The 22,852-nt window shown below is 51.6% G+C and overlaps 11 protein-coding genes across 11 annotated transcripts; 9 read left to right on the top strand and 2 right to left on the bottom strand.

Moving 5' to 3' along the window:
- Nucleotides 1–652: 652 nt before the first annotated feature.
- COCCADRAFT_34091 (uncharacterized protein) lies at nucleotides 653–1,725 on the bottom strand (the record flags this gene model as incomplete). The annotated part of the gene is made up of 3 exons (XM_007710941.1): nucleotides 653–756; nucleotides 811–1,639; nucleotides 1,690–1,725. The coding sequence occupies 3 exons, from the start codon at nucleotides 1,723–1,725 to the stop codon at nucleotides 653–655; spliced, it is 969 nt and encodes a 322-aa protein (XP_007709131.1).
- A 300-nt stretch (nucleotides 1,726–2,025) lies between these two features.
- On the top strand, nucleotides 2,026–3,660 carry COCCADRAFT_34090 (uncharacterized protein; the record flags this gene model as incomplete). Its single annotated transcript, XM_007710940.1, has 1 exon — nucleotides 2,026–3,660. The coding sequence occupies one exon, from the start codon at nucleotides 2,026–2,028 to the stop codon at nucleotides 3,658–3,660; it is 1,635 nt and encodes a 544-aa protein (XP_007709130.1).
- An 827-nt stretch (nucleotides 3,661–4,487) lies between these two features.
- Nucleotides 4,488–5,340, top strand: COCCADRAFT_87951 (uncharacterized protein; the record flags this gene model as incomplete). The annotated part of the gene is made up of 2 exons (XM_007710976.1): nucleotides 4,488–5,035; nucleotides 5,139–5,340. 2 exons carry the CDS (start codon nucleotides 4,488–4,490, stop codon nucleotides 5,338–5,340), a joined length of 750 nt encoding a protein of 249 aa, XP_007709166.1.
- Nucleotides 5,341–5,537: 197 nt separating this feature from the next.
- COCCADRAFT_2397 (uncharacterized protein) lies at nucleotides 5,538–5,917 on the bottom strand (the record flags this gene model as incomplete). The annotated part of the gene is made up of 2 exons (XM_007710914.1): nucleotides 5,538–5,734; nucleotides 5,803–5,917. 2 exons carry the CDS (start codon nucleotides 5,915–5,917, stop codon nucleotides 5,538–5,540), a joined length of 312 nt encoding a protein of 103 aa, XP_007709104.1.
- An 885-nt stretch (nucleotides 5,918–6,802) lies between these two features.
- On the top strand, nucleotides 6,803–7,098 carry COCCADRAFT_87981 (uncharacterized protein; the record flags this gene model as incomplete). The annotated part of the gene is made up of 2 exons (XM_007710975.1): nucleotides 6,803–6,947; nucleotides 7,001–7,098. The coding sequence occupies 2 exons, from the start codon at nucleotides 6,803–6,805 to the stop codon at nucleotides 7,096–7,098; spliced, it is 243 nt and encodes an 80-aa protein (XP_007709165.1).
- An 801-nt stretch (nucleotides 7,099–7,899) lies between these two features.
- On the top strand, nucleotides 7,900–9,713 carry COCCADRAFT_87819 (uncharacterized protein; the record flags this gene model as incomplete). The annotated part of the gene is made up of 5 exons (XM_007710974.1): nucleotides 7,900–8,218; nucleotides 8,284–8,839; nucleotides 8,893–9,255; nucleotides 9,307–9,509; nucleotides 9,562–9,713. 5 exons carry the CDS (start codon nucleotides 7,900–7,902, stop codon nucleotides 9,711–9,713), a joined length of 1,593 nt encoding a protein of 530 aa, XP_007709164.1.
- Nucleotides 9,714–10,721: 1,008 nt separating this feature from the next.
- Nucleotides 10,722–11,894, top strand: COCCADRAFT_2394 (uncharacterized protein; the record flags this gene model as incomplete). The annotated part of the gene is made up of 1 exon (XM_007710913.1): nucleotides 10,722–11,894. The coding sequence occupies one exon, from the start codon at nucleotides 10,722–10,724 to the stop codon at nucleotides 11,892–11,894; it is 1,173 nt and encodes a 390-aa protein (XP_007709103.1).
- A 2,367-nt stretch (nucleotides 11,895–14,261) lies between these two features.
- Nucleotides 14,262–15,601, top strand: COCCADRAFT_34084 (uncharacterized protein; the record flags this gene model as incomplete). Its single annotated transcript, XM_007710939.1, has 3 exons — nucleotides 14,262–14,342; nucleotides 14,412–14,968; nucleotides 15,019–15,601. The coding sequence occupies 3 exons, from the start codon at nucleotides 14,262–14,264 to the stop codon at nucleotides 15,599–15,601; spliced, it is 1,221 nt and encodes a 406-aa protein (XP_007709129.1).
- Nucleotides 15,602–16,364: 763 nt separating this feature from the next.
- On the top strand, nucleotides 16,365–17,467 carry COCCADRAFT_2392 (uncharacterized protein; the record flags this gene model as incomplete). The annotated part of the gene is made up of 3 exons (XM_007710912.1): nucleotides 16,365–16,534; nucleotides 16,724–16,856; nucleotides 16,916–17,467. The coding sequence occupies 3 exons, from the start codon at nucleotides 16,365–16,367 to the stop codon at nucleotides 17,465–17,467; spliced, it is 855 nt and encodes a 284-aa protein (XP_007709102.1).
- A 3,177-nt stretch (nucleotides 17,468–20,644) lies between these two features.
- On the top strand, nucleotides 20,645–20,794 carry COCCADRAFT_87999 (uncharacterized protein; the record flags this gene model as incomplete). Its single annotated transcript, XM_007710973.1, has 1 exon — nucleotides 20,645–20,794. A coding segment is annotated over one exon (150 nt), but the record flags the coding sequence as incomplete, so codon positions are not given.
- Nucleotides 20,795–21,432: 638 nt separating this feature from the next.
- On the top strand, nucleotides 21,433–22,320 carry COCCADRAFT_87925 (uncharacterized protein; the record flags this gene model as incomplete). Its single annotated transcript, XM_007710972.1, has 1 exon — nucleotides 21,433–22,320. The coding sequence occupies one exon, from the start codon at nucleotides 21,433–21,435 to the stop codon at nucleotides 22,318–22,320; it is 888 nt and encodes a 295-aa protein (XP_007709162.1).
- Between the last annotated feature and the right edge of the window lie 532 nt (nucleotides 22,321–22,852).

The raw sequence follows: 22,852 nt of genomic DNA, 5'->3' as shown, positions 1-22,852 counted from the left end.
AAGGTCCCTAGTTCGATTCTGGGAGCGGAGAACAGCTACAATTTCTTTTTTTGTCAACTCCTAGCACATGGAGTTACTTAAGGTAAATCTACCTTTTTTTTGGCTAAGTCTAGAGCCCTGCATATGTGTCTGCCGACACGTGGGGACGGGTGGGGCGGAAGGAATGCATGCAGCGAGGATTTGTACTAGAGACCTAGTTGGCGTAGCGTAGATTGAAACCACGAAGTCGAGACGTGGCCTTTGGAACATGAAGTTCACGTTGAATTTTTGCATGTGTTGACTACTTCAGCGTCTTCCTCCTTTGATGCTGGAACATTGCAAAGTATATAAGTTTTACAATTTGCAACAACTTTCATCCAATCAGGCTTCGTGGCGCAATGGTAGCGCGTCAGATTCCAGTATCTACCACTGGAGCTTCCTGAAGGTTAGGCGTTCAAATCGCCTCGAGGTCACATACCTGATTCAATTCTTTTTGACAATTGAGCAGGGCAACCCTTTTTTTGCACCTTTATGCGGGTCTTGCAGATACGCTATGCGGCTCCGAGGTTTGGTTATTCGGTTGCCGTGAGGGGTGGCTCCACCGTCAGCCGAGAATCTGGACCACTTTTTTGATTGAGTAAATCTCTTTTCTCATTCGTTGTGTTTGTTGGTACTATCCAAATGAACCGAAAACCACCGCCTTGCCAGATGAATTGTCTTCCTGCAGCATTGACCTCTCGAGCATTAACAAGAGATGCGATGTGCGAATGAGAAGCTCTGCATGCTGTCAGTAGCTGGACCGGTGTTGCAAGAAACCATCGTATTACTTACCATCAAATTCAATCTCATAAGTAACAGGCATGTCTTCATCCTCATCTGCGCTGATGAGAATGGGTAAGTTCCGGCGGAGCTTTCTCTCACGCGCATTGAAGCGTATACCGCTGTCCTTCCTTGGGCTCACCCATAAGATGCTGGGATCCTCGAGATTTGCCTTTTCTTCAACAATTTCTCTTGCAACTTCCTTACCCTTACCCACTTCTTCGATAACCTCATTCGACGCTATTCGGTTGTCTACTCTGCATCTTGCCGCAACGTCTTTGAGCCACTCTCTCCACACCCTCAGCACACCCTCCTCAACCTCAACAAAGTTTGTGAAGAGGTTGTGCGATCCGATCTTAACAAGGTTCGTTTGTGCAATCAATTGCGTGAATAGCTCATGTGCTTCCAAGCTCAGCGTCTGCTTGACCGATTCGCTGTCATATGGATCCTGCACTGTCCCTGGAAAGGTGCGACTGCCAGGAACGTCTCCCGGCCGTGGCTTTACCCTTCTCCCACTAGCCTCTAGATCACGTCTGTGTGGTCGGTAACGAGAGTACATTCTATACATCTCACCCAGTCTGCCTACATTTTTCTCGCTTGGATCAATATCATGATATAGTTTCAAGCCATCAGTGCCTCGATATGTGCAAAAGTAAGGCGGCTCGGTAAGTTTCGCAGACGGGTGGAAGCATTCGAGGAGTACAGAGTGTGAGTTCAGTTCTGCAGCTGTGACAAGGCGATTGTGCAAAATGCGTAAGATGAGCGAGTGTATGCGGCGCGAAATGGTAGTCAAAGGCAGAAGGTCTAGTGTTGGCATCGGTGCGAAAAGGTGAAGGAGCAGCTGTAATGGTTAGTTGGTATGAGATGAGATGGCCTTGTAAGATGCCATACCTCGTTGGGGAGCCTGTAAAGATAGCATTCCTCCATTGCTACAAGCAATGTAAAAGCACAGATTCGTTAGTTCTAGATATATTCACTTGCAGAGGCGTAGATGTCAAGAATCAGCAAAGGGAACTTGACAGCCACTGCAATACACCGAGTCCGGAGATAAGATATCGTCATTGCTCTGGAAAGCGGGGCTTAACCACAACAGGCTAGACTTTATCTGCGACGCGCTTTCCCGTTCGAAGTCAGACTCTCACCTTTCCACACCCAGTTGAAGACGCGGTAATCGAATCACTCTGCACTTTAGTACGGCAAGTAAAAAGTGTTGATACGTCATCCATCATGCAAGGCTTTGTCAAAGACCGACAAAACACCAAAAGCCCGCATAATGCTCTAGCCAATGCCCAACACGTACCCAAGACTGACCGGCAAGCTGTTGGTGCTAATGCAAGGGTATCAATCAAGAATGGACTCCCTTCTCAGCGGCGCACACCAGTGTCTGGAGCTCTGGGACGTGGGTCTGCCAACGCTCAGAACAGCTCAGCTGTCCTGCAGAACCCCCGACGCGTTCATTCGGCTCAAGGTCACACTCAAAAACGTGATCCCTACGATACTGATGCAGAAAGCCTAGACACAACCATCGACCAATCTGTTGTTCAGTTAGAGGGTGGCCCACAAAATGAGCAACATTATCATCAGAATGAGCAAGTCTTTGGCCTTGATGTGAGTGGCGATGTCGGAGAAAGCAATCCGGGCTCCGAAGAGCCAGAGCATCCTTACGAAAAGGAAAACCAAGGCATTACCCAAGATGATGAGGAATTTCTTGAGGAAAATGGACTCAGTCATATAGACCAAGCTCAAAAGGTTGCATTCCTGCGGCAAGCGGGACGATTGGATCTGCCAAATGTCGAGGGCGATTCATACCCAACTACCACTAACGGCGAGCCTTCTGAATTGGATGGTATGCAGCAGCTGCCGTCAGATTATCGTTATGAAGACCGTCAAAGCTCTCCATTCCGTCAGCACTTCAACGTCAAGCATGAGCCTGGCCAGCCAAATGTGCTGCAGGCAACCCACCGCCAACAGAAACTGCATATGCCAGCCCCGAGGCAGAGCCTTTCTAAGCCTTCGCAGCTGTTTGAGCAGTCTGCACAACTCCGCGATCAGACACGCGCCAATGCGCCTACTGTGCAACAACCTAGGCAAAACATTCAGCAACATCGTGTCGTTCCTCAGTCCGGCCAGCCACCCGTTCACAATCAGCCTAATGCAGGCGTTACTCCTGCTGGTTTTTCAATGTTTGCAAATCCCTACCAGAATGCCCATGTGGAGGCCAATAATCAGCAATATGTCCATCGTCAACAACCTGGTCCTTCCTATGTTCAGTTCCAGTTCGAACCCGTAAAGTCAATGGAGCCACCTGCACCCGTAGAGTACCCCTTTTCAGCGCAAGCGATACCCAAACAAACAAGCTATCAACCACCAATCGAGCAAGTTGCAATTGAAGAGCCTCAGACTATTCAAATCGAAGATTACGACCCCGAGACGCTCTTTAACATGAAGTATGAAAGCCTCAAGAATGAAAGTTTCGACACCGATCCGCGTGCTAAACCTCCTGTTCTGACTGAGGAAGATGCTCAGAAATCTCTACCTGAGCGTCTTGTCCTGGTACAGAAGAACCTTACCCCAGACAAGCAAGCCAGTTTCTTTTCCTCGCTCCCTACTAGTGAATGGGAGGATGCTGGGGATTGGTTTCTTGATCAGTTCCAGACTATCATTCAGCGTACGAAGCAAGCGAGGCAGAAAAAGCGTAAGCTTGTGCAAGAGTTTGAAGAAGAAGTCGAGAAGCGACATAGGCATGTGGCGAAGAAGCAACAGCAGGTCGAGCAGGCGATGGAGAAGATGAAAACCCAAGGTGAGAGCCTAGTACCTAGGAGCCCGAGGCCTTCGAAGAGCCCTAGACCCAGGAGAAACTAAGATGCGGGATCTCGTTCGTGGAGGTTCTCGCGTTACAATTAATGTCACATCATGACATGCTAGGGAGGTTTGCGAGGTGTCGCATCAGAGTTTATGGTCTTTCTTTCATGTGCTATATACCCATATACTTCAACATCGGCATTGGTAGTATATATCAATACCACTCAAATCCACATTGCGCTTAGTGCGGATAACTCAGACATACCCTGAGGCTACACGACGTTCGCGACATGCGCCAGCGCGTACGTCATCAGCCATCACAGAGTTGAACTTCACATTTAACACCCCTACGTTGTGTGGTTGTAGTTGAATTTGTAATCACATTACCCCCCATGTCGATTATCTTGCTATTAGAAACAAGACGAATAAGAAGCGGAATAGCCGAAATGGGAAAATGATGGGGTTTAGTGCGACCAAAAGGATGTGCTTACGGATGCCGGATGTATGGAAGACGCGGATACTAGGCAGCAAGTCAGGCGCATCATGTGGAGATAAAACACTTCCGGATATTGGATCCACCATCCGCGAAAGCACTGCCTCGCTCGCCCGGAGCATGACGGAAGCTGGGCATTGTCAGCAGTGATTTCATGGTTTAAAATAATAGGGAAGTACATACATTAGAACCAACACTCCATATTTTGTGTTTTTGAAATAATAATTGCTCTTTTGTAAATACATCCTTATTTTTCCTCCACGAACACCGGAATATCCTTTATATCTGTATATCTCGAAATCCGCATATTTACACAAAGATATAACCACACCAACACGGTTCCACCAACAACATTTTTTTTTTACTAAAAAACCTCCAGTAACTTCCCCAAACCATGCCCTTTGAAGCCGCCCAAAAAGCATCCCTCCACCACCTAATTCCGCAATCCACCGATATCTCCCTCTCACCCCCCGAATCCTACTTCTTCATCACCGACTTCCTGATAATATCCTGCGGCATCCTCTACACGCTCTGCTACACCTTCTACACCATCCGCACCTACAGCGATCGTTTCCTGGCCGGCACCGTCCAATTCCTCAGCGCAACCATGGCCTACGAAATCTACTACGCCTACGTCTGCACCAGCACTGCCTTTCAGCGTGCATGCTTCTTCGTGTGGTTCTTGTTCGACGTTACGTTTGTGAGTGTGGCGCTGAAGTATGCGTATGCGCCGGGTGAACGGGGGTGGACGATTAAGAAGTTGTTGTGGCAGACGCCGGCGTGGATGGCGGTTTTGTGGGCGGTGGGGGTGTGGTGGCCGGATGAGAGGGAGCAGAAGACTGCGTTTTTTACGGGCTTGTATCTTGAGTTGCCGATTGGGTGGGGGCAGATTTTTTATCTAGTCAAGAGGCGGGATACGAAGGGGCAGTCGCTTGAGATTTGGTATGTTTTTTTTTGAACTGCTTTCATTTTTGAGTATTAGGCGGGGTTGTGTTTTTTTTTCTCCAACGCATCTTTCTTTCAGAGATGAGGCTAATGAGACTAGGCTTACGAGATACCTTGGGTGTATTACAGCGTTTTTGGTTTTCATATGGCGGTACATCAACGTACCTGAGAATTGGGCGTATGTGGGCAACTGGTGGAGTATCGGCGGCATGATTGTCACTTTACTGCCAGAAACCGTATACCCATTCTTCTACGTCTGGGCACATCGCAAAGAGAGGGAGAAGAAGGAAAAGACTTCATAAGGCCACACAAGACAGTGGTATGTTGAGATGCAATCGAGACCTTTTTTTCTCTAAAAGATGCATAAAGGTTGGTGTAACTACAAAAGTATCGCTTATGAAACATGCAGGAGTTGCCTTTTTTCTTTTCTGGGAAAAATCACAAAGAAATACGAGAAATCTACCCTGATCGCTACATTTTCACTTAGGAGATTGAGCATCTAAGCACAGTAGTCGGGCTTGCCGGCTCCGCCATCAACACAGTTGCCGCAGGGGGTGCGTCCGTTGGCCCAAACGAGCGTTTTGCCCTGTCCCGCACACTTGAAGAGGGACTTGTCGATCTGGTCGACAGCAGGGTACTGGCCATTGTTCCACATGTCTTGCAGGACCTTGCCCTGGATTTCAGAGTTGGTCCAGCCTGTGATTGCGTTAGGAAGTGTGCAGCAAGAGAAATGTTGGATGTTGGGAAATGGGAGGGAGACGTACCGCGCCACTTCAGAGTGGAGCCGCAGTAGAGCTGATGGGTCTTGCAGTCACCGGCAGATACGGTGATGGCGAGCTGGGTGAGAGCAAGGGTGATGAGGGTGTTGATAGCGACCATGGTGACGGTTGAGTTGCTTATTAGGCGGTGATGTAGGGTTTTAGTGAGTGGATTATTGTAGAATGTGACTGAAGACTGTATTGTAGCAGGTTGCTGTGATCGTTTCTACGTCGATGTTCATATACCTTTATATTTTTCAAGTTGCCGAATGTCTCGTACAATCATCACAAAGGATTCAATCTAGCCACCACAGCTCAGTCACCAAGACTGTTACTGTTCGCATGTCTACGAGGCGTAGCTGAGATGAAGCGGTCTGGTACATCTGTTCAGCTTGCAACTTTCAAAGGAGTGGAGAAGTTGAAGCGGTTGTTGTGGTCACAGTAATTTACCCGTCAGCATGCTGCGAATCAAACTGCTGGAATTTTGACACTCAGGCCCATCACACCACCAAAGTATTCCGGCTTGGCATTCATTTTCCACCTGAAGAGAGTCTTGGCATGTTGTTTGACCGCTGCTCAGGGAAGCATACAATGTAACCGTTGATCCATAAGCCCTGCATATAGCGCCAAGATTGGCGACAGGGTTGCTTTGTGGTCAATGTTGCGTGCCGCAGGGAACAACGGAGATTTTGGTACGTAACGGCTCAGGTGCGGCTGAATGTTCTTTCCTTGTCAGGGACCACCACCGTTGGCAGTGCATACTACCTCGTAACGTCTATTCTGCTTCGCCATGGTACAGAGTGCTCGGTTTGCTTGGTGGAGAGGAGTGATCCTATTTGGCTGGTTTACAGATCTCTAGGTATAAAGATCAAGGCAGCTTCGTCGTAAAGGCATCACAACAACTTTCCTCGAGCCACCGACGCGATATCACGCAATCTCCTACCTTGTCATCTTCTTGAAGCATATCATACCTATTTACGCTAGTCAGCTTCGCAATCCCGACACCATGCGTTCGACTACTCTGATCACCACTGTACTATCGCTCTTGACGGCGACCAGTTTTGCCCTTCCTGCCGAGCAAGCAGAAGGCTTGACGGCTCGTGCCAAATGCAGCACAAGAGCTGATTGCTCTGGTGGAAAAGTGTGCATGGGTAAGTCGGCTTCGTTGGGTGGAGAGAACGTTTGCTAACACTGTCCGCACTAGTTGTTGGTTGTCATGGACAGATTGTAGGATCTACCTGCGAGACGGCCAGTTACTGCAGCAGCTTCAGTGCACCTACATGCGGTGCGACTTGCAAGTAGAGGGCAAAGAGGGTTCAGGGTTGGCTTAGAGGTAGACATATGTATAGCGGCCGTGTTTCCTTGGACGAATCCGATCTCATTTATTCCATGCCGCTGAAGTCCCACGAGATGATTTGATAGGTCCATGTGAACATGATCTTGAGATGAACAACATGGGTAGTCGCGATAGAGTTGTGCAAGTAGCCAATCCCTTTGCACCGGCATACTCGGCATTTTTCCGTTGTGCCGTAGCATCACATCACGACATATCGGGACGTCCACAACGGACGATCGGCACACAAGCTTTTCAGCCACAAGTGTAGCCGCTGCGACGAGTCCGCGGCGCCACGACAACGAACTGGGCCAACGTCGTCATATTTCCTGTTTTTCTGTTGGGCGGTATGCTGGCAAGTTTGCGTTGTGGTAGAAAGACTTGAGAGTGCATGCATATGCGCGCGTTGGGTGAGGAGATGAACCAAGGGCCAATGCATGGAGATTTGAGTTTGGCAGCAGAGAAACCTGCAAGCGGCTTGCATCTAGGCCGCCGATAGCGTCTTTCACAAGATGGCAGCCACAGCACGACGCGCCTGCAAAGCCGTGCACCCAGCCTATGGCGCCCATGACATGCAATGCCGATCTTCAGCCACACCAATAGCACAGTCGCACCCAAGATGAATGCTATTTAGCTCCCAATGACGCCGGCCGTATATCATCCCGTCTGGCTGGTTTAGTCCCTTGTTGACTGCTACACCTCTCTTCGAATCGCCCTGCGCCCGTCGTCGCGACTTGTTTGCTTCATCACGGTCGCCATCACCCGTCGCAATGACTTCCCACGGCCAAGCTGCCGACTACTATTCAGGCGGCGCACCGCCCCAGCAGCCTCAGGGCGCATACTACCAGGGTCAGCCCTATGGACAGCAGCCTCCCCAGTACAATCAGGGCTATGCGCCGCCTCAGGGACCACCCCCAATGCAGCAGAACAACGGGTACCAGCAGAATGGCCATGGCAACGAAAAGCAGAGCTTTGAGCAGACTTTCAAGCTCGATAAGCCAAAGTACAATGACTGGTGGGCGGGTCTGCTCTTCATCGCCACGTTTCTGGGTTATGTTGCCGTGAGCGCAATTTCCATTCGAGGATACGGTGAGTAGTGCATTCATCGGTTTGCGATTCGACACGTCAAGTGGTATACTGATGGCTGGATGCAGCGCGAACTAACAGTGGAGGCATCTACGGCAACGATACTAACAACTTCGCGCTCAATTCCAACACGATTATTCTTTTCGCATTCGTTCTCGGTATGGCTACCGTCTTCAGTTACGCGTACATCTGGGCGGCGCGCAAGTTCACCAAGCAGTTCATCTGGATCACCGGCATTCTCAACATCGTCTTTGGCTTCGTGACGGCCATTTACATGCTTTCCAGGCGGTACTGGTCTGGAGGCATTGTCTTCTTAATCTTCAGCATCTTCTACGTCTTCTGCTTCATCAGCTGGATTCCCAGGATCCCGTTCAGTGTGCTCATGCTGCAGACTGTGATTGACGTATCGAAGAAGTATGGCCATACCTACCTCGTCTCGCTGGGCGGCGGAATCTTTGCTGCGGCACTGGGCGCATGGTACTCGGTTACGCTGGTCTCGATTTACGTACAGTATACGCCAAACGGAGCAAACTCCAATTGTAGGAACGGCGTTGGTGATTGCGGCAATGGCAAAGTTATCGGCCTCCTCGTCTTTGTCACATTTGCCATGTACTGGATCTCGGAGTAAGTGGTCATGGTCCAAGCCCGAACGAATTCACATGCTAACAGCAGAACAGATGGCTGAAGAACACCATCCATGTCACCATTTCTGGCGTCTATGGCTCGTGGTTTTTTGCGCCCAATGCTATGCCTCGAGGCGCAACCCGGGGTGCGTTCAAGCGCGCCATGACATACAGTTTCGGCAGCATCAGCCTTGGAAGCTTGCTCGTGGCCATTATCCAGTTCCTGCGACAGGTTTGCTCCGCTGCTCAACGTAACGCGTCTGGCGAGGGAAATCTGGTCGGGACAATCCTGTTTTGCGTACTCGGCTGCATCATCTCTCTTCTAGAGTGGGCGGTCGAGTTCTTGAACAGATATGCCTTCAGCTACATTGCACTCTACGGAAAGAGCTATATTGCGGCTGCGAAGGATACGTGGAAGTAAGTGTTGGGAAGACTTTGGATTTGGGAGTGGCAAGCTGACTTTCTCAGGATGATCAAGGATCGCGGTATCGATGCGCTCGTCAACGAGTGCTTGATCGGACCTGTCCTCTCCATGGGCGCCACTTTCATCGCATACGCATGTGCACTACTAGCCTACCTGTACCTCATCTTCACATCGCCGGCGTACAACGCAGATGGAGGCTACACGCCGGTTGTGGTGGCTTTTGCTTTCCTGATAGGGCTGCAAATCTGTAAGTTTGTTGGAAGAGTGGTGACTGATGGACAGGTACTAACTGCCAGCAGGCAAAATCTTCACGACGCCGTTGAGCAGCGGTATCGACACGATCTTTGTTGCGATGGCGTGGGACCCCGATGTCCTCATGCGCGAGCACCCGGACCTCTACCACCGCATGGTAGCTGTGTACCCACAGGTCCAGCAGGCCATTCACGCCTAGGGTCGAGCTATGCACCGAGCCCGGGGCTTTCGGTCAGCATCTGGAGCCCAACTAGACATAATAATACTTGATATCACGCGATACCCACAGTCATCGATCACGATCATTTATTGCGCAGTTTTTTACGATGGTCGTTGCCCATGGCGGGGCACCCCTGGAGGAAAAGGCAGACCAACTGGGCTTAGCGCAAACTACCGGCGGGAGAAGGAAGCGATTGCTCCACTCGGGCCTAGTTCGTCGATGACGTATGACGTCTTCGTGCTTGATGCGCCCACCCACCAGACAATGCCATCGAGCCGGAGCGTACCTATAGTCTTGTTGAGCATCACACGACGGGCACTGCATCCACGGCCGAGAAGGTGTTGCTGGCCCTCGAGGGTAGTATTGAGGCTCGAGTGAGACTTTTTGTGTAGCATGTACATGAGTGAGGTATTAATCTAATGTCGTTTTCGCCCGTCCATGGAGCCCCTCACCCACACCCGACGCGTTCATGTGTGTGTGTCTCCAAGTCTCGCGCGTTTGTGCCTGCCGCCATAAGCCACACTGGCGGCCCAATCGGGTGCCCACAAACATCGTCACCGCCTTGCGGGGGTCTCTGGCTGCCCTCCCAACACATAAGTAAACACGCACTCGTTGGCCAGTGACGCTCTCTCACCCACGCAATACTGCACGCTCAAGCACCTGCAACGCCGCCCAGCCGCCGACCCGTCTGGCCAGGTAAGTCCTGCTCTCACACTGCATCTGCACGAGCTGCCTGCCTTCACTGCATTGCTCCAAGCCCCGCCTTGGCTCCTGCTACACATACAAATACCCCACCAAACGTGCTTTCCTGCTCTGCTCAACATCCAAAACAAAACCCCTCTCCCCCTCCAGTTCCCTCACCCCACCTCATCCTTCTGCTTCTTCTCCTCACCACACCTTGCCTTCAGTCTGAACAGGCCAAGTTAACGCTTCTCCCCCAGCAGCACAATCCAACTCACACCTGCCCCTCAATCACTCATCTCCATCATGTCCTACGAGAAGAAGGCAGTCCACTTTGGCGGTGGTAACATCGGCCGTGGCTTCGTTGCAGAGTTCCTCCACAACTCTGGCTTCGAGGTCGTCTTCGTCGATGTCATGGACTCCATCATCGAGTCCCTCCAAAAGACCCCCTCATACACTGTCACCGAGATTGGTGATGATGGCGAGCGCAAGTTCACCATTGACCACTACCGTGCCATCAACTCCAAGCACGAGATGGACAAGGTCATTGACGAGATTGCCTCCGCCGATGTCGTCACCTGCGCTGTCGGCCCCAACATCCTCAAGTTTGTTGCTGAGCCTGTTGCCAAGGCTATTGAGAAGCGCACTCTTGATTACCCCCTCGCCGTCATTGCCTGCGAGAACGCAATCAACGCTACAACCACATGGAGGGGCTTCATCGAGGGCAAGCTGAGCGATGAGACCAAGAAGAACATCGACAGCAAGGCCCGCTTCGCCAACTCGGCTATTGACCGAATTGTCCCACAGCAGCCCGAGAACTCTGGCCTCAACGTTGTCATTGAGAAGTTCCACGAGTGGTGTGTCGAGCAGAAGCCATTCGAGAACGGCGGCAAGAAGCCAGATGTTAAGGGCATCCACTACGTCGACAACCTCGAGCCATACATTGAGCGCAAGCTCTTCACTGTCAACACTTCACACGCCACTGCCGCCTACTACGGACACCAGAACAAGATCAGCTACATCCACGAGGTCCTCCATGACAAGAAGCTTCACGACATTGTTCGGGACGCTGTTAGGGAGACTGCTCACTTGATCATCAACAAGCACGGCGTCAGCGCCTCGGAGCAAGATGACTATGTTGAGAAGATCATCAAGCGCATCTCCAACCCCGTCCTCAAGGATAACGTAGAGCGTGTCGGCCGTGCTCCTTTGCGCAAGCTCTCCCGCAAGGAGCGATTCATCGGCCCCGCTGCTCAGCTGGCCGAGAGGGGTGACAAGGTTGATGCTCTGCTTGGCGCCGTCGAACAGGCCTACCGCTTCCAGAACGTCGAGGGCGACGAGGAGTCTGCCGAGCTGGCCAAGATTCTCAAGGAGCACTCGGCCGAGGAGGTTGTCACCAAGGTCAACGGTATCGAGAAGGACCACCCCCTATTTGACCGTCTTGTCGCCATCGTCAAGAAGGTGCAGAGTAGCAGTTGAATAACCGCCAGTAAACTCTAGGGAGTTGCCACTGCGGCGGATCAAAAAGAGACAGGAGAGAAGGGACCACGAAGGCTTATGTATGGTGGGGAGGATCAAGGATGCCTTGAGCAATGGCTCCATTTGGCAGAGTTTCGACAAAAAAACATGACATTGATTGGGATCAATGCCTTACCTAATGAGAGTATGATATGAATAATGAAATATACCCATTACCTATATACACACTTGTGTCTTGTTGTTCGAATTTGTCATAGTCTTGCTGTCACCTGCCATTGGTTTGAGCACCTACCATCTTGATGCATGTCAGTAAAATGACAACGCATCCACTCTACATTTCTCTCTGAGACATTGGGCTGACCTTGGCTGTAGCCTGGAGCGATATCTTTTCTTGCAAGTAGGTAGTACTACGCAGGTCTAATAAACACGACGTCCATGATCAGCAGTTAGTGTCAGCGTAGCCAGGATATACCCGGTTAATTTTGTAAAAACCTCGTATTCAAAAGCGGAAATTCTGCCACGAGGCTATGTACCGGTAGGCTGCTATCCTATCCAGGTATACGTACGCCTTGTTGCTGTCAAAAGTGCTACCTAGGAGGCTTGGGCTTGGTATTGTGACACGTCGCATGTGTGTAGGTGGTAGTTCAAGTACAGAGATTGCTGGGAGACACATCTCCATGATATCGCGACGGAGAATTTGTAACGTTTATGCTTTGTATGGAGAAAGGAAAACTGGGTAAATTTGACATTGGCAATAGTTCATGTGCCTCGAACTCCTTACTAGCAACTAGTTTAATGGGCACGCAAACTCGATTATGAGAAATAAATTATGCATTTTTTTCTTATTTCTCCTACTGCCATTGGTAACCCTACCAGCTAATGCAACAGAAACTACCGTACAAAGTCTAGTTATCGCGATCGGCGTCTCTTAATGTAAGATCGGGAAGGTTTCCACCCCAGACATGTTGGGAGAGCGCGGAGCTTCATAGTGCTTATGTCTGTTATGCTTTTAATTGGCTAGTATGGACGCCAAGAAAAATGATAGATGGGATATACATAACCATGAGTGGAGGCTGTGTACATATGCACAGAAATGCGGACGATATTGCACGGGCCCCGAGTGTGCCGATGAGGGAACACCCAGTAGACACAATACACATCCGACGCCAATCTCGATTCGCATGATGGATATGTGGGATGCAGTCCATGTCGAAACGACCGGAAAGGCTTGGTCGCAAGGCTGAAACACAATGATAGCGGGCTCGGCCGGCGGGAGAATGGCGGGAGAATTGAGTTGGCTCGCTGTACTGGAACTAGACCTAAATAGGTGCGCCAAGCGCCGTATTCTTATTACAGCCCCTCTGGCGGAATCAAGCAATGCCCATTAGCATTTTTAGATATGTTGCACCAGCACACTACCTCAGGGGCGACTTAGTGGCGGTGCGACAGCCACAGGCGTCCCAGGCAAGACTCCACTCAACATCTCACCACCGCAGCAGCATCAGCCTGATATGGTTTGTTATGCAGGATTCATGGCAGTGCTGCCAAGTACTTGGGCGCTACACCGATATGCACTTTTGAACATGGCTTGTCACAAGACCCGGCGCTAGCCCTCCCGACATGGAGACGTTTTAGACGATCAAATCTTCTCCGATGCACTCCCTTTCCCCTTTTCGCCCTGGACCCATGGACATCGGCCAGGTTCCAATCGTCCGTTGACGTCAGCTCACTGCACACCTGGTCTTCCCCAAGCAGTCTTGGCACTTCTGCAAAGCCAGCACCAGCAAACCCATGCGGTTAGTTATATAAACCGCTTCAAACATAGGCACGCGACACTACCAGGCTGAGGATGACAGCAGCATTGTGGCGGCAAATCGGACTAACAAAGGAGATATGTGTGGCCTGACTGCAGCTGGTAGGCCATCGACTCGTCGTCCGCAACCAAGTCCCCGCCCATGCACGCGTGGAAAAAGGTGGAGCCTCTAATTCGCAATACGTCGCTTGCGTATTCCCAGACTAGGGAGTCAGGCCTCCTTTGCTCGGCACCCGGCGGACTTGCACGCGACCCGTTGGCGGTGGCACCGAGTAAGTAAAGCATCCTGCTTGCTATTCTTGACATGTCCGCTTGATCTGGACTCTATGCTTCTTGTTTTTTCCCACTCTACTCCTTTCCCTTTGTTGAGTCAACAAACCTTCAACTTGACCGCTATCCGAGACACGACTGTTCCAGGGGGGATACTAGACTGTCGTGTGCCCGCCGTTTTCTCGTTTGCGTCAGCCTTTTCCACCACAACTTTCATGACATAGCATTTCCGGCCGCATTATCTACAGTACCACCGTGCCAGACTCTGGTACCACCAACACAAAATGGCAAACTCTACACTACCAGACAATGGGCAATGGAACAGCAAGCCAGCCTGGAAACTGCCAGGATGGTGTGAACCAGTCGTACGTCCCCAAATCACACAGCAGAGCCTGCATGCAAAGTGCGGTGTACTAACATGACTATGCATCTAGATGGTCGCCAGCATTCTCTTCTTCGCCATGTTCATTACGCGGAAACGAAACTACAAAATATTTGCTGCACCCTCAAGTCGAAACGGCTACCTGGATGACGCGCCAAACGATTCGATGGATCGCCTTCTCCAACAGTCAGACAGCGACAGCGAATTCGACGACGTCTATGCGACCAAGAACCCAAATGCACCCAAGGTCCGAAGTATTGGTTGCTGGAAGGTTACTACGCCCAACACTTCGCGCTTCCGCAACAACATACACAGTCGCATACTGCAGCGCTTCCCGTTTTTGATCGAGATGTTTTACTGGGTCATCAACTATGCCTTCTACCGCATGACGGCAATTGCATCGGCTAAGCTTTTTGCTGGACGAGGCATCTGGGACGTTTCGCAAGAACACGGAATATCGGTTTTGGAGGCAGAGCAATTTGGCTTTCTGAGCTTTTTATTCCCGCTCCGGGAGCGCGACGTGCAACAGTGGTTTATGCATGGACACCAAGATGCGCTTACTGTGCTGAACAAGTGTTATGCACTGATTCATATCCCCGGCACTGTGGGGTAAGGAACATGTTTGGAAGTTTTACTAGAGTAACACTGACATTTGACAGCTTCATCTGCTGGTATTACTACGTCGCCCCTTCATTCGATACCTTTGCTACCGCCCGCCGGACACTTACCCTCACCAACTTCTGCGCCTTCATGACCTTTGTCGTATTCCCATGCATGCCTCCGCGGTTGCTCCCTGCCGAATACGGCTTCCTTGATACCGTCCGCCACGACGATGCACAGAGTGTGTGGATGAGTGGCAAGTTTGTCAACCAGCTTGCTGCGATGCCTTCAATGCATTTTGGATATGCATTCTGCATCGGCATGACGCTCATCTACCATTCCGGCCTGTTCCGCCGCACCTTGGAGCCAGGCGAGGTTCGCAAGAACGCATTCTGGAAGATCTTTTACCTCGTTCTTGGCATTGGATACCCTTCATTCATCCTCACCGTTATTGTCGCTACCGCCAACCACTACTTTATGGATGCGCTCGTAGCCACATGCTTCGTGTTCTTTTCCTTCTTCTGCAACAAGGTCTTTTACGTCTTCATTCCCCTCGAGGACCTTTTGCTCTACGTTATCCGGGCAGACAAGCCAGTACCCACCACTGGCGACCGCTACCGTGACAACAGCGGTCGTTTATAGGCAGTGGAAATATTTGACAGCGTTTCGCAAGCCTTCATTTCGCTTCTACACCAGCTACATAGCGCTATTTGTCGGTACATATGTACGCAATCTTTTTTGCATTTTACGGAGCACGGAATCACGGCTGGAGTTTGAATGACAACCCCAAAATACCTACTTTTTCCATTATTAGATATACACAAGCCACCGGGGCAGAAACACATAGCTATTCGAGATGATAATAGTATATATGAACCGAGTTGTTTTCACCAATGACTTGATCATGTGCTCGAATCGGACAAATTTGGACGGCTTCGTAGTCGTGCATGTAGACAGCGATATGGCTGTCGATAACGTCCCGCTGAGGGGTGATGAGTGGCGCGAACTGAGCTTGTTCCTGCGTTAGCGCGTAAGCAACGCGTTGGAGCTTCCCTGGAGCTCTCCCCGGCATTCCCAGTATCACGCTTAACCTCTCTCTACTAGCCAGCCACCTCGCAACCACACACCCGCCCCGCACCCTGTGAGGTCGATTAGAGACGCTCTTTTGTTTCAATTACCGTAGCGCAATTTTGCTTTCACGGGAAATATTTTCTTAAAAAGTAAAAGAGCAGGACTGCAATCCATCTCTCACTTGGCTCTGCGCTGACATTCGGGAAGCTGATCTCACAGGCTAGTTTGCATCTGAGCTTTGTCGTGCACCTCCACTTGCTTTCCTTTTATCCATATCGCATGACATGTGATTTTGCCCTGCTAGAGCATCATAGATACAGAGGATAGATTTGCCATGGCGGATATTGAGCAACAAGCACCTGTCGAGGGCACGCCAGTCGAGGATGTAGAGATGGAAGGTGCAGCTGATGCTGGCGCTGGCGCTGGCGTGGACGAAGGTACTGGTGAAGAGACGGCTTTGGCTGATTTTGAGCCTGAAGCGCCCAAGCTAGTATTGTTCTCAGAGTAAGTCATACTGGGGCAAGATGTGGGTGTTGCAGACTGGCACGTTGGACGAGGCGCCGGGCGCGAGAGCGGCTGAGACACAATGAGATGCGCGCCTGTGTTTCTCACGGTTTGCCTAGGGGAACGAAAAACAGACACATGGGCAAGCAAACAAGAGAAAAAAGGACATGCATCTAACGCGCTCACCAGCCTGATCAAGAGTCCAATCGTAGAAGTCGTTGTTGGATCCGGAGAGACCCGCACCACATACTCAGCACACGAGGCTGTTCTTCTCAAGTCGCCCGAGTTTGGCAAACATGTCGAAAAGTTTGCGGCAGGAGGAGTAAATAGCACTTAGACGTCCTTACTGCTTCGCACATTTTTTGGCTGACATAACGTTAGCCACGCCAAATTGTCCTTTCAGACTGCGACATAGACGCCATGGGCTCGGTAATCGAGTACCTCTACACGGGCGAGTACTTCCCCAAGAAGACTTCTTCGGCGCGCGACGCCTCGCTAGAAAAGGACCCACGCCAACCAGAAATCGACCATGAAGGCGTCGGCCTCCTCGTCCACGCCCGCATCTACACTCTCGCCGACCGCCTCCAACTCCCCGAGCTCAAATCCCTTGCACACTCCAAAATCCACCGTACCGCCTCGACGGCTAAAGGTGAACTCGCATACGCCCGCTACGTCTACAAAGAATCCGACCCAGAAGACACTACCATTCGCAAGCCGGTGGCGGCCTTTTGGGCTACCCGCAGCTTCAGCCTCCGCCGCGACGCCGAGCCAGAGTTCAAGGCAATGTGTCTGGAGTTTCCGCAGTTTTCGTACGATGTGCTGCAGTTGGTGCTTGATCAGCGGGAGAAGAAGAAGAGCGGCGAGGATACGCCTGGGCGGAGTAGTGGGCCGAGTGTTGTACCGGGGAGTACGAGGAAGAGGGCAAGGGTTTAGTCAGGTGTAGGAGTGTACGAGTTTGATGGTGGGGGGGGGGGGGAGGAACTGGGAAATAATAATGATGATTGATATTTATTTCATTGCTGGGGATGCTTTGTTTGTGCATATCTCTCTCGGCATCTTTTAGAATTTTTTAAGAAGAAGAAGAAGAATTCATGTTACCATTTTTTTAGGGCTGAAATGTCTGATGTACGTACGTACGTACGTATGGGGGAGGAGATGGAGGAGAGGGTATGTTGGATACTGCAGTTTTAGCCGTACATGTCTTATGCCAATACTTTCCTTCTTCTTCTTCTTCTTCTTCTTCTTGCTGACGTCATCCATATCCATCGTTTTGTTCTTATACACACACAAGAGTAAGTGCCGTGCCGTGTCAAAGAGAGAGAAAAAAATTATTCGGTAGTTTGTTTCGGCACCTTTATCTCTCTCTCTCACAACCCTCGGTCTAGCATGTGAAGATATGCTTGTTGACATTTTTTTTTTAAAAAAAATCCTTGGAGCGAAAATCAACGTGTAACATATGGCACAGTAGTAGCCAAGAAATGAAATAGCGGGATTTGATTGTCATTATTTTTTTGGCTTGAATTCGTGTATATATGTATGCGTGTGTGTGTGTGTGTGGGGAAAAAGGCAAAAGAACGATGCATGCTGCAGAGCAAGAGAGGGAGAGAACCAGTGGGGACGGGTATCGAAGTTGGGCTTGGATTTTTTTTCTGATCGTATATGTATGTATCATGTATGAAGGTGGATATTAATGTATGCAAGTTTGCTGGTAGGCTTGGCTGTAGCGTGGGTACTATTCTACATTCATCACTTTGCATATTGGAGTAACGACGAGACAAAATGAAAAAGAAAAGGGAAGGGGAGGATAAGGTGTGTGCGTGTTTTTTCTCTCTTGTATGAGTCAGGAAGAAGGGAAATTGAAGGAGGTAAACAAGGTTTCTTATTGAGGTGACTGCATCATCGGCTTGTGATAATGGGTCGAGAGGACAAGGAACAGGCATTGAGTAGGGTACAGACCAGTCGGGGCCATATTACCATTGTAGGCATAGAATGGAGCAACTACTTCGGAGTTATTGCGACAAGATGAGTACGTAAGTAATTTCTTAGCTCATAGATGTATGTATGTCGGTAAGCAACAAAGCAACAGTGACACATATATTCATCCGTATACGAGCGCCCGGTCGCCCCAGTCACGCCGTCGGTCGCAAAGGCGGTCAACAAGTTTGTGTTTTTTGTGCTAGAGGACTCTCGTGAGACTTTTGAGTGTTTGCAGTGAGGATCTTGGGGCAGGACTACTGCATGGAATCTTGCTTTGGAGCCAGGCCAGTCATGTACGGTGACGTTGTTTTGCGGGAAACTGGGGGGATGCAGGGACGGGGGGGGGCTGGTTAGGGCGTGTGTATGTATTGCAGATGAGATAGATGGCGCAATGTAGGGCGCTGGAGAGTGTTCTTGTTGGGCCGCCAGTGAGTGATTGCAGGTTGCATTGGTTCGTTGGGTTTTACTTGGGTCGTGGCTGGGACTGAGTGCCTGTTGGATGGGAGATGGTAGAAAGGGAAGAGGTGGGTGAGCAGTGTGCTGGCTAGTTAGTAGGTGGGATGAGTTTGGTTGGTTGGTTGATAGCGAATGCCGGCCTTTGTGTAGTGGACATGCACGCTCCGCTGTACCGTACGTTGGGTTTGCCGGCGAGATTACTACTGTGGTGCTACTGTAGCAAAAGGGCAATCTGACGGGCCCCAAGGCATATTCAACGGTCCAACGGGACTATAATGGACATGGCTAGGATCCGTTCAATACGACACCCGTGACCAGTGACCCGTAGCCCGGGACAAAGGCCGGGGGGGGGGGGGGGGTCGGGCGTCGATCGACCATGGAGTCAGCGATGGCAGCGGAGAATGGGGGGGGGGCGCGTTGACATGTGTCAATCACTTCCGCGTGTGGCAGCGTGAGAGCGGACGCGGACCGGCTGTGGGCGAGTGCAAGCCGCCACCTGGGCCGGACAGTCTGCGCGAACACGTGGAGGTGCATATGCTCGGCATGGCCATGATTTGCGTGTGCATCGATCCGCTGCAATGTGAGCGATGCGAGGGCTGGTGAAACCGCAGCCCGGCTCCGCGACGCAGCCAGATGGGGAGGTTGATGTGCAGTGCGGGCGTGGAGGAGGGTGTGGAGGGTGTGGAGGGTGTGGTGGGTTGTGTGGATGTGGGTGAGAGAGGGTGTGTTGCCTGCACAGTGGGCGTGGTGCATAGTCCTAATCCGACAGAGGCTGCATTCGCTAGGGCCCTTCCCCGCGCCTCTGTGTGTGCTTGTGCCGAGCGGGCTTGGAGGTATGTGGTATTCTAGTCAGTGAGTAGATACATATGTAGCATGTATGAGTCCATGTACTCTACTGTACGGGACGAGGTCACGATGGCAGATGTCGAGGGTGTGCCAGGGGGGGAAGGCGGCGGTGGCGGCGGGGAGGCAAAAGACGGGGCAAACGACTCAATGGGCGAGCCGAGAACACTGCAGCAGCCCATGTATGTGTACTTGTATTTGTGTGCATGTACATAGTAGAGTGCGTACCTCCATGTACATATGGACACATGTATGGATGTGTGCAGACATTACAGTCCATGTACATGGATGCATGGTAGCTAGTACATGGACAGCACTAACCATGCCATGGGCCGCCCTCCCTTTCTCCGACTCGACTGGATGATGTAGTATTGCCAAAAGGCTTCTTTGCTTCTTCTACCGCCTTACTGGACCCTGCAGCTCATCTGCAACCCCCCGCCTTCCGCCCTGCCCTGGCGAGCCCTGCCCAATATCCAGCACCGCTTCCTCCAAGCACGCCCATGGTCCGGAACGCGCTCCGCAATCCTTTCCCCCCTTCCCCTCGTCGCCCTCTTCCACTTCCCCCCAGCCAGCCAGCTAAAGGGCGCATGCATGTGCTCGTCCCGTTGCTTCTTGCTTAACAAGGCAGCCCTCCGCCAATCACGCCCACCACGACCCCGACGCTGCTCGTCTGCTTTTTTCCCTCTCTGCTGCCCTTCGCATCCCTCTTCTGCCTATACTGGCTGTCGACGGCCCGGTGGGCCAGCGCTTTGGCCCTTTTTGCTCTTCACGAGACCCGCTCCTGGGCCCTGTGGCCCACCTTGGACGCCCACTTAGCCCTCCACGTACCTTTGCGCCCCGACCCACACGCTGCTTGCCTGCCTGCCTGCCTCCTACTCTACCCTCCGTGCCTCAAGCCTCCCTAATGGCGTGCGCCCGCTGGTCCAGCAGCTAAGCCAGCTAGCACTCAGTTACCCTTCCATGGCCTCCCCGACTGCCATATAGCCCCGGCCCTCGGAAGCACGCGTCGTCTGGCTACACGTCCGACCATCTTGTTTAAGACAAGTTCACTTCCTCCTAGCGTCACTTGACCTACAAACCACGCTCTGCCCCGAGCTATCGTCTATCGTGTCTTTCAGAATCTTCATATCACCACAACTCTGCCGCTCAGACATATCCCCCCTGACCATCTCTGCTCCTCCTCCTCCTTCTCCTCTCAAGGTCCACCCACTTCCACCCTTCCAACCCCACCACACCCTCCCTGTCAAATCATTCCTCTCTACCAATCCTCTCTCTCAATTGCAACCTGCATACCCAGTCCAAAAGAGGGTACGGAAAAATAAGTGGTAGCCAAAAAAAAGCTCGCTTCATACCTCTCTTCACGCACCCGCATTCCGCTGTAAGTCCGAGCAACGCCCATGACTCTCCAACCAACGCATGCTGATTCCATGCAGACATTTCACATAATCACTTGGCCCTCTCTCTCGACACACTTTCCGTCTGTGTGGTAAATCGGTAGACTTCGGCGCCACGTCATAAATCCACACGTCCAAATGATCCAAGTCTGCTACCCTACCCCTCCTCTCAAGACCGTGCATCCGAGGCGACTCGTCCTCGCACCGGTCATACAAAATCAAACAACAATGAATCCTCCCACAGCACCAAACCCGGCCGGAGACGCGGGTGTTCTCCCAGAGTTCAACAGCCTCAGCCTCCAGGACGCACCATCTCCACCAGTAAACGATGATGAGCTCGACGTACTCAACATGTCACGCGAGACGGCCATGAAGTTGATTGCACGCTCCATCATCGCCATAGCAAACGCCGCCGGCGACGTGCCAGCCACGCCACCGCTGTCGCGACCCGCAACACCAGGCGGCCGGGAGACCCAGGTCATTCGACAGCACCGAAGAACCTCTTCTAGACCCGCCACGCCCATACCCGCCGAAAAGGAAAGCCATCAGCCTACAGAACTAGCTCCGCCAGAAGCGAGCCACGACGAGCCCGTCACCATCCACGACATCGGCGCCGGAGCCCAGCCCGAAGCGGTGCAACGCGCCAACATGGCGAGGAAATTCTTCTCCAAGACGGTGCCAAAGGTGGGCGTGGAAGAGTACATGAATCGCATTCAGAAATTTTGCCCGTTATCGACTGCAGTCTGGCTAGCGGCTGGATCCTACATGCTGCGCCTGTGCGTTATCGATAGGAGCGTCCCACTGACCTATCGCACCATGCACCGGCTTATCCTGGCCTGTGCACTGGTGGCGATGAAGGCGCTCGAGGATCACCGATGGCCTCAGAAGCGCTTTGCGGCTGTAGGCGGCGTCGACGAGGCTGCGCTCAGCCGTCTGGAGCTGTGTGTCGAGTTCCTGCTGTCGTTTGATGTCCAGATCTTCACTCCAGAGAAGCTCCGGGAACTGACACTGCAGCTGCAAAAGGCGGGTCAGGCTGCCACCATGACGTGCCGGTTGCCAACAACTTTTAACCTTCGATTGGGTACCCCCAAGATGCGTAATGCGCAGGTAGCGTGAGTGTTTGTTTCAAGGAAGAGAGAGAGAGAGAGACAGATGTGTATGGAGAGACTGAGCGGACGCAAGATGAAGCGTCATTCTCCTTGTTGTTTCGAGTTTTCAGGATATCCCCCCACCTTGAGCATGAAATCGGCGTTTGGGTAATAGCAAAACAGAGGCATCGAGATCGATGCCTGGGCAAGCGGGTCATTGTGTACTATAGACACCAAAAAGGTGCATAGGAAGAAATGTTGAAATTTGTTGGCGCGCAAACGCACGAGCCCACTTTTTGACGGTTGTTTGTGGAGACCCGAATGATGTACTCTAGATCCAGGTACCGTTCCAGTTCCAGAGTGACGACTGCCGCTGCCAAGGCTGTGCGGGAAGTCTATCAATCGCGGCTTACGGAAGACTGGAATGCCAATACTCGTCGATGCTGGCGCCGTTGATCAGCAAGCTCCACCGTGCGGCTTCGACTGCGCACCACTATCAGACGACTCCACCAGAACATGGCCATTTTTTTTGGCGGTGCGTTGTGCTGTGTTGAGGCTAC

This window comes from Bipolaris zeicola, assembly GCF_000523435.1.
Source record: "Bipolaris zeicola 26-R-13 unplaced genomic scaffold scaffold_23, whole genome shotgun sequence".
NCBI lineage: Eukaryota > Fungi > Ascomycota > Dothideomycetes > Pleosporales > Pleosporaceae > Bipolaris > Bipolaris zeicola.
Note: the sequence above shows the minus strand (reverse complement) of the source record. Positions and strands in the feature narration are given on the sequence as shown.